This window comes from Podarcis bocagei (genome assembly GCF_964188305.1).
Source record: "Podarcis bocagei genome assembly, chromosome: 2".
Classification (NCBI taxonomy): Eukaryota; Metazoa; Chordata; class Lepidosauria; order Squamata; family Lacertidae; genus Podarcis; species Podarcis bocagei.
The window spans coordinates 97,270,269-97,280,469 of record NC_138126.1 but is presented as its reverse complement, the minus strand read 5'-3'; the positions used below and the strand labels follow the sequence as shown (position 1 = coordinate 97,280,469).

The 10,201-nt window shown below is 44.4% G+C and overlaps 1 protein-coding gene across 1 annotated transcript in view; it reads left to right on the top strand.

Moving 5' to 3' along the window:
- Positions 1–3,677: 3,677 nt before the first annotated feature.
- The window catches only part of UBALD2 (UBA like domain containing 2), a 31,025-nt gene continuing 24,501 nt past the window's right edge, over positions 3,678–10,201 (top strand). The window contains exons 1-2 of the mRNA XM_081185471.1: positions 3,678–4,368; positions 5,994–6,056. Coding sequence (XP_081041597.1) covers positions 4,249–4,368; positions 5,994–6,056 — 183 coding nt within the window. The 5' untranslated portion in view covers positions 3,678–4,248. The remainder of the gene's footprint in view (positions 4,369–5,993; positions 6,057–10,201) is intronic.

The window sequence follows — 10,201 nt, the reverse complement described above, 5'->3', positions numbered from 1 at the left end:
TCCCTTCAACACTTGCAATTATTGTTGCTGTCGAAAGCTGCCAAAAGGGAACTTTGCCTTCTGGGAGTGGCAGCCATGTTTGTATTTCCTCAAGGTAGAACTTTGAACCTCTGTTTCCCATTTCCCATTTCATTACTCTTTCCCACTGAGTTAACATCCAATTCATGGTTCTATTTCCTGCAAGCATGCTCTTACATATTCCATTCTTCTCCCTTGCAAAATGCTTGTTCCCTTCCTACGGATGATAGCAACACGAATTGGTTGTGTTGTTGCTAGCATTTTATTTTTGTAATCACTGGTGCTCCAGTGGGACTCAAACCCTTCTCCTGGGAATCCTGCATGCATGCCACCCAGCTGTCAGTCCACAGCAAGCCAATGAAAAGAGGAGGCATTAGGTAGCATGACAAGCTCTCGCATTCCTCCAGACACTCTGTGTTAATTGGCGCTTCCCATATATGACCAACACGAGAGAGTGTTGTCAACGAGTGACACTGCGATTAGTGGGCGGGATAAGAATTTCCAGGAACTCTGCAGAAGTGTCTGTCAACGTTGCTCTAATAGCTTTTGTTTCTACGGCTATTGCTGTATTGTTGTCTGCTGCTGGTTGGATATAGTATTGCAACTATGATGTGCTACTGCAGAGTTAGCCAAAGTTGTGCTGCAACACCCATCATCCCCAGTTATGGAGGGAACCATATTGGCTATACCTGGGCTATTGGATCAGGCTGTTTAATGAGACTTGGTGGGACTTCCCTCTCAATAAGCATGCCTAAAATCAGGCTGCAGAGTACCGTGGTACCTCGGGTTACATACGCTTCAGGTTACACACTCTGCTAACCCAGAAATAGTGCTTCAGGATAAGAACAGAAATTGGGCTCTGGCGGCGCAGCAGCAGCAGGAGGCCCCATTAGCTAAAGTGGTGCTTCAGGTTAAGAACAGTTTCAGGTTAAGAACGGACCTCCGGAACGAATTAAGTACTTAACCTGAGGTACTACTGTACTGTACATGAGCACTTTCAAAGGACCAGCCATCCCAGATGCCTTGATTTCAGAGATTAACACCGTTTGTGGCAACTGTATCCTTGCAGCTAAAATGCTTCAGTAAAGAGGGGCATTTTGACACATGAGGCTTAAATCAACTCTGGCACAAATCTGTCCGTATTTATTGGCTATAATATACATCTGATTTCTCTTCCCCATTCCCTTTAATTAAGTCATTTGTGATTTGGAGGCAGGAATAACATTAGCCCAGAGTGTGGTGAATGATACTGAGCTATTCAAGATGCTGAAAACAAAGTCAAATTGTGAAGAGCTCCTATAACTGAGTGATCATGGGAACAAAAGCAGTAGACGATGTTCAGTGTAAGTCTAAGCCAGTGCAAAGTGATCCACTGTTGGGGGGTGGGAGGGGGGAGGTGACATACACACAAAAACACTTTGCATTACCGTGATGGGGCCTGAACCAGAAAAGAGATCTTGTGGTTGTATGGAAGGTAAAGGTAAAGGGACCCCTGACCATTAAGTCCAGTTGTGGCTGACTCTGGAGTTGCGGCACTCATCTCGCTTTATTGGCCGAGGGAGCCGGCGTACAGCTTTCAGGTCATGTGGCCAGCATGACTAAGCCGTTACTGGCAAACCATAGCAGCACACGGAAATGCCGTTTACCTTCCCGCTGGAGCGGTACCTATTTATCTACTTGCACTTTGACGTGCTTTTGAACTGCTAGGTTGGCAGGAGCAGGGACCGGGCAATGGGAGCTCACCCTGTCGCGAGGATTTGAACCGTTGACCTTCTGATCAGCAATCCTAGGCTCCTAGGTCTAACCCACAGCGCCACCCGCGTCCCTGGTTGAGTGGAAAGTTCCCTGTAAATATTCTAGTGTGCTTCAGCAATGAAAATGCAAACTCAATAGCACCTGGCTGGCTATAGCTGATCAGTTTGATGGAGACAGAGCAATTCTTATGTTTCTATCCCATATTGACAACATTGGGGAAAGAGAGGTTCACAATGTATTGAAGGCTGCAGTCCTATACACAACTTACCTAGGAGTGAACTCAGTGGGGTTGCTCTGTAAGATGCACATATAATACCCCCAGATGGTTCTGAAACCCACCATGAACCCACCAATGTCACAATTGTGATTCTCCAAGAGCGCTTATCCCACAGCAAGCTGTAGTTTCAGACAAGCCACACAGATTTCCAGATGCACCTACCATGTACAGTAGTACCTTGGGTTACAAAAGTTTCAGATTACAGATGCTTCAGGTTACAGACTCCTCTAACCCAGAAATAGCACCTTGGGTTAAGAACTTTGCTTCAGGATGAGAACAGAAACCGTGCTCTAGCGGCACGACGGCAGCGGGAGGCCCCATTAGCTAAAGTGGTACCTCAGGTTAAGAACAGTTTCAGGTTAAGAGCAGACCTCCAGAACGAATTAAGTTCTTAACCCGAGGTACCACTGTACTGAGGTGATAGCCTGCATGTCAGTACTCCCTGGGGATTGCATTTTGGAATACCAGTGTGAAAATAGCCTTTTGCAGGACTTCATAGAGAGCGGGAGGTGTGTGCGAATAAACCCAAGCAGGTTTACGTTTGACAACATGCCCACAACAGTTTCAGCAGCACAGATGGCCCAGGACAAATGGAGGCAATATGCCTAAAGGACCACTCCCTTGGTGGTAACAAAAAATATGGCAAGCAAACAATAGTTGCCAACGTGTTGTCTTCTAATGGCAACTCAAATCTGCTGTCTCTACTGCATCGCGTAGGAATGGCTCTGCTCAGCAGTCAGCACAGTAGAGCTAATAGAGCTAAAGTCATGGGTAGGCAAACTAAGGCCTGGGGACCAGATCCGGTCCACAGACGGTCCAGGAATCAGCGTGTTTTTACATGAATAGAATGTGTCCTTTTATTTAAAATGCATCTCTGGGTTATTTGTGGGGCATAGGAATTCGTTCATTATTTTTTTTTCAAAATATAGTCCTGCCCCCCACAAGGTCTGAGGGACAGTGAACTGGCCCCCCGGCTAAAAACGTTTGCTGACCCCTGGCTAAAGGTAACCAGGATTGACCTGTGTTTCCCTTTAGCCCAGGGGGGTCCGGAAGCCCCAAGAGAATTTTCACCCTTTCATTCAAGGCCCTAGAGAAGTTGATTCATAAAAAGAAGGCAGACAGGAAAAAAACTGCATTTCAGATTTCTTCAAAATCATGTTTTTTTTCAAGGGGATGTTGTCACCAGCATTTTGCTCTGGCATGAATTAGTAAAAGCAGGGCTAGCATAAAATTACAAGAAGTAACATTTCCAATTTTTGCTCCGGAAGTTCTAAACTGTGTTTCCAACAGTGGTTATGCATCTTATCTATATCTTTTCCTATTGTGTGATAACTTTAGTTTTCAGGATGACCAGCCTTTTCAAAGGAAATGAATCACTGCTGTGCTTTCTTGTTTTTCCAGCTGAGCATTCTGGTTACAGTGAAGCTCGTCAATGAACTTGGCTTTTACAAACTACACTTTTTTTCTTCTTCTTCCTTCTTCTTTTTCTTCTTCTTTTTTACAACAGTGGAAAAAAGAACGGGAGGGGGAGCAGAGCAGCCAATCAACAAAAGGAGTAGAATTTCCAGTTCAGTTCAAACAAGAGCATAGTTTTACCCTCCCCCTTACGATAAAAATCCTAACCAATAACAGCATCTCTCTCAGCCAAAACATAGCATCCAACCAATAAGCAAGGAGCCTAGTGGCTCCTTTCCTCCAATCAAATGCAAGCAATGGGGTTGAAGGGGGCGGGACAAAGAAAGAGAAACATCCAGCGCCTGGAAGATTCGCACCGAACGTTCATACACGCAGAGAACACTGCAGCGGCCAATCAGCGGCCTCGGGAAGCGTGGAATAGAACGTTGAGACACCGCCGGCTTCCCCCGCTGCCCACCCCGATTTTCTCCACATGCTCCTCCCCTGGATGCTGTTGTTTGTGGTGTTTTAGCTGCCGAGGAGCTACGAGAGGGGCGGGAGGGGGACATCAACATACCCTTGTTCGTGCCGATTGAAGCAGGAGGGGGAGGCCGAGGGGGCGATTCATCGGCTCTGAAGCTTCGGATACACAGAAGCGGCTTGCGAGTTTTGGGGAGGAAGAGGAGAAGAAGGGATCCTTTGTGGATTTTCCCCTCCCCGGAACACTCACGCATACCGCCGGCGCCGTGTTTGGCTCTCCTCCTCCTCCCTCCCTCCCTTGTTGTGGTTTCGTTTCTCTCGCCATGTCGGTGAATATGGAGGAGCTTCGGCATCAGGTCATGATCAACCAGTTCGTGCTGGCTGCGGGCTGTGCGGCGGATCAAGCAAAGCAGCTGCTGCAGGCGGCACACTGGCAGTTCGAGGTGCGTTGAGACCCCTTCTTTTTTACCCACGCGGCACCCCTCCCCCCCACCCGCAATGCCGACGAGCGAAAGGTGGAAATTAACGCGAACCCCCCACCTCCAATTCTTAGTAGGGTGGCGGGTGGCGGAAACAGTTGCCCGTGGTGGTGGATTCGCTTTCAGCAATACCCCCCTCGTACAAAAAGATCCTGCACCCTTTTGTGTAACGCGGGAGTGGGGGGTGGGGGACGGCGGATTTCTGCTGGCAACAGATAAATAAACAACCCATCAAAGGCATTTAAAGAACGACTGCCTCCTCCCGGAGTAGTAAGTGCCTTCCGGGGCTGGGAATGCGCTGGGCCTTTTTGCGTGTTGACTAATCTCTTGTTGCAGCTGGTCGTGGGAGAGAGAGAAAAAAGGGGGGGGGGGTTGGACGCACATTTATATTATTGTAATTGTTAGGCCGGGAGAGAACGGCTGCTGCATGGTCGGAACAATCGTTGGAATAACTATTTCCAAAAGCCATGAATCTTCGAGTTGAAGGGAAACTCGGAATCGCTCTAAGAATTGAAACCTCCAGTAGGCCATGCGGTAGTTAGGGGGGTGGGGGAAGAGAAAGACGACCGGTTTGTTTCTGCTTATCTAGCCCCCATCCCCCTAATAGTAATTTATTTCTTGACTAGGCCACCAGGCCCTTGCGGAAAAGAAGTGTCAAGGAGGCGACGGCATTTTTTCCCCTCGACCGGGGAAGGGGGTGTGGGATCAGTTTCGAAGCTTGGCCTGTCTTTAGTAATCTATCGCACCCTAACACACACACACAAGCGGCTTGCATGGTGAAACATAGCAACATCGTTGTTTTAAAGAGGAACGTGGGTCAAATTCTGCCCAGCCTAGCCGAACTGCTTTAAAGGTGTGCTCTTTGTTTTGGTTAATAAGGCTGGAGAGCAGGAAAAGGTTGGTTTGAGCCAGCATCTTGACCACAGATGCAATAAGGCTCTTTGTTCACTTTCACTAGATATAGTGTTTATACTATACTATATTATAAATTATACTATAATTTTTGTCCCTTCTGCCCCCTTACGCCAATACTTCTTCCTGCCCCCCTTGTTGTTCTAAATCTAAACAAACAGTTGTATTTCTGACTTGATTGTCATTATTTTTTTTAAAAAAGAGGAAACCACCCCCAATTGCAATTGCGGGGTGTGTGTATGTTCTCTTACATTCCTCAGTCTCTTCTTCTAGGCTCCTGCCTTTTGGTGTGTGTGTGAACACCTCTTGTCTTGTGAAAACTGAAGGCAGGGGAAGCTATGTTTGTTTTGGGTTTTCTTCTGTCTCTTTTGTTGTTGTTGTTCCTATTCTCCCTTCCCAAAAGGGAGAGGGAAGACAAATTAACATTTCAAAGGTGTCCCAAGCCAATGCTGAAGAATGTAAGGGCCCAAACCGGGCCTGTGTTTGTCAACTTAGATTATTTGCTGACACTTGAAGTATTTGGGGAGGGGGAAAAGAAGCATGTCAGGAGGTCTTCTCCTTTTCTTTTTATTGCTGCAAAAATCCTGCTGCTAATCCGTGCCCTCCAACTTCACTTATTTTGTTCAGGCTGTAGCCCCTTGTTCTAATTGTAGGCTTGTGTTTTTTTTTAAACATAGACTGCTTTGAGTGCTTTTTTTCAAGAAACCAACATTCCTAACACCCACCACCACCATCAAATGGTAAGTAGCTCAAACTTCTCAGGTTCACGCTGTTCTTCACAGTATCTTTGTTTCTTGTGGGCTGAAGTGAAATTTTGCAATTGGAGTATGTGTTTGTGTGTGAGTGCGTGCCATTTATTTTTTTAAAAGAGAAACACTTTGCATATTCCTTGCTTCTGTGGACAAATAAACCCAGAACAAAACTGCCTTAGTCCTTTCCCCATAAGCTTAGAAAGCACCTTCTAAATGACAAATCAAAGACCACCCCCTTCCTTAACAGCAGTTGACTTGTCAAGCCGTGTAAATATGAGGAGGAGGAACTCTTTTGCCTTGTATGTGCAACGTCTGCATAATTTTACACAACCTTTGATACTGGGAGGGGAACACGAGCCTGCAGCCAGCAGTGGTTGTGCATTCAAAGCTGTCAGCTCTTCAGACAGCCATATTGCTCTGCAACAAGAGAAACACACAGACTGCAAATGTAAACAAGAGCCAAAATGTCTGCCAGGAAACATGGACTTCTGTTTCTCTCTTCTCCTCCCTCCGCCCCCAACCTTTGTGCTCACATAAATCTACCTTACTTATGTTTATGCTCTTGAATAACTGGAAAACCTTCAGGGTTGGAGGGAAGGAGCAAATTAAGACAAAGTTTGGGTTTTTATTCCCCCTGCCTCTGCACATTTTGTCTAAACTTGAGCAAAACTTTACATGACCTTGACTGAGGGCAAGTTTCTTTGGCAAGCAAAGGAAGTGGGGTTTTTTTAAAGGAAACTAAACCAGTGCTGTGTGTTAGGATAATAGAAGATAGAGACTTAAGCTGCAGCTCCCCCGCCCCCCCCCCCACTTGGCCATTGTTAAAACCGATGTCTAGCCTTAGAAGTGGGGGGGAAAGACTGGGGAAGAAATATCTCATGGAATTTTAATGCTGTTTGCTTGCTACTTGGGCAGCGTAGATTTTATTACCCCGAGAACCTACTAGTTTTCCATTTGAATTTAGGGAACATTTTCAAAGCGTTTTGTTTTGTTTTTGCTATTGCATGCCCATATCTGTAAAGCTTTAGCTGCAGTAAGAATGTGTAGCTATGTAAGAGCGATCCTGTTTATTCAAATGGTCACAAATTTAGTTATGTAGTGTTCTACCTTTAGATATGCTCATTAGATTCTTAGTTATGTTCCTCAGGCTGGCCTTAAAATAGATTAAAGTGAATCATATGATAAAGTTATGAGAATGTAAAAACAACAAAATTAATAGGAAACATCCAGCTGGGAACATTAGAATGGTCTGTATCATAAAATTTCCTGAAATGGATATTTGTGTGCATGCCTTACTCCTTTTTAAGGCATTTTTGTACTGCTTCTCAGGAGAACCTAACAAAGTGATTTATGGAAAATAATTACAACATTCCTTTAAAAAAAAGTAAATTAGGATATTTACAATCTCAGTTAAAGACTCTTGTGCATTTTCAAGTTCTACAGGGTTAGACATAGCTGGAGAGGATGTTTAGCAACTTTGGGGCCACTGCCAAATAAGCCCTGTACTTAAACCTTAAGTTTTCATGTAGAACAGATTCTGAGCCTGTCACCCCTGGTTAATCTTGGGGAAGAGAGACTTTTAAACCATGATTCATTCTGGTCACAGAATTAAGGTTGTTTTATGTACCTTTCCAATGTGAGTGTAAGAGTTGGGGAAACGTGCACACTTTCACTTGTGAAACCCATGAAAATGTATGTTTTGTCCCAATTGCACATACCAAAATACGAAAGTTTTGAACATGACTGCATATGTATGCAACTGCACACATTTACTCCTTTTATTGATATTGGAAAGGAATATCACATGCACAATGGCCCCCACCAGCTTGTTGAGTTAAGAATACTAATAATTAGACATTGAAAGTTTTATGGGGTAGTTTTTTTTTTACTCCAAGCTGATTAAAGTGTGTCTTGGGATGGTAAAATGTCCTAGAATAAAAGCCATGATGTGTGTGTTATCAGAGGAAGGGCACCTAACTGCTTTTTGGGGAAGGGGGGTTAATTTTTCTTTGAAAAAAATTGGATAGTATTTTTATTTTACCACAATAGATTAACATTGGCCTGGATGGGGGAAACACATCCCAGTGTCAAAAATCAGTACAGTTGTACCTTGGGTTACATGCGCTTCAGGTTACAGACTCCGCTAACCCAGAAATAGTACCTCGGGTTAAGAACTTTGCTTCAGGATGAGAACAGAAATCGTGCTCTGGCGGCAGAGCAGCAGGAGGCCCCATTGGCTAAAGTGGTGCTTCAGGTTAAGAACAGTTTCAGGTTAAGAACAGACCTCCAGAACGAATTAAGTTCTTAACCCGAGGTACCACTGTACAGTCATACCTTGGGTTGCGAATGTGATCCATGCAGGAGGCATGTTCACAACCCACACCATTCGCAGCCTGAAGTGCTGCATCTGTGCATGCGTGTGAAACGATTTGGCGCTTCTGTGCATGCGCCCAACGTCATTTTGCATGTATGTGCGAGCGACGAAACCTGGAAGTAACCCATTCCGCAGCCCGTAGTGTTCGTAACCCGAAGTATGACTGTAGATTGGGGGGGGGGTATTTTTTTTTTGTCCCAGGTGTATTTTGTGTACAAAACAAAATTGTAAATGATAAGTGACTGAAATTTGTGGACACTGTTTGCTATTCTCCAGATGACAAAAAAATTTAAGAAAACTCTGTTAATCTACTTCTGTACTGTATATATTTTGCAATGAGCAGTGTGACCCAGTTTTCTTGGAGATAGGTTAACTTTAGCAAATGTTCCTTTCCATTTGTCTTTTTTGTGTAATGGGCATGACCTGGTTTACAATGCACTTCAGAAGCATAGGAAGCTGTCTTGCAGCAAATTGGATTATTTGTTCATCTACCCCCACATATAGTCTCCTCTGACATTAGTATATCAGGCAGAGAAGAGTCTGTCACCTCATCTGCTCCATGACTCTTCAGGTAGTGAAGCTGAGGTTTGCATGCAAATAATGTTTTCGGGAATAAACAAGGCTTTGGGGGTGTAAAGCCCTTTCACAGTTTAACAGAAGTATAATGATAATCAGGAAATGTCTGTATTAGTTTAGCAAAGGAAAGCTGAGTTCTCAAAGATGGAGAATTGTCGTGCCTTTAGAAGATAATTTCCGTTTGTCATGCCAAGGTTATAACTTTGGGGTTAAATATTTCTCTTGTTTTGATTCCTGGAATAATTCAAGATTTTATTAAAATATTGAATCAGCATCTTCTCTTTGAAATGCAATTTAACAGCTCCCTGCTCTAAAGTATCTTTAGTCTGTTTAAAGGATCTTTTCTCTCACACCCTCTCCATATGGCTTCACAATGTCCTCGTCTCTCTGGTTTTGTTTATCATTGCTCTGGTTTTGCCTTATCACTAGTATTTTATGAATGCCTTATCAAAGTTCATGTGTTAGGTTCTTTCTTCCCCTTCAGCAGAGTCCTCCCTCTTTTTGTCAGGGGTTTGCTGTGCAATACAGTATAGACAAGTAAATTCAAGATGTTGGGAAATAAACTGTGGTACAAGAGGAATGGCCTGTATGAGGTGGCAAGAGCTGGAATCCTGATTCATATTCCACTGTCAGGTTTGTTGGAACACGTTCCCTGTGGCCGGTGAGCTAATTTAAGCTTGCTCTTTTAATCCTGAATGTGAAAGTAGATCTCTTGTGTTTAGAGGTTTGCTTGAAAACTTGGATGCCGTGTCCTTGAGTCGCTTCACATGTGACTTACAAGGAATTCAAGCCCATCCCAAGTGGTGAGGCCTACTAAGTTCTCTGAGACCTTGTTGACTTTCCTGTCTCCTGGTAACATTAAACCTCTAAATCATAAATCTGCTAACCCTAGATATTCTGCACTTGAGGCTGCAGAATGGGGTCCTATGTTGCAGTGTTAAAATGTGTACAAAAAGTTTGCCGAGTTCTCCAGGAAAAGGGGAAATAAAACAGGCCTCTTGACCCTTTGGTTAAGCAAGTATGGGGGACTTTTGGCCCTCCAGTTGCTGTGTTAGAAATTAGCCAGGCATGTTTTCCTACTGGTGTGGGTCCAGTTGTGACTACGTGGAGATTTCTGGGCACTGAGTTGGTGCCCACAGTTTAAAAACCTCTGCCTTAGTCCACAGTTATTTCCACTTCCACT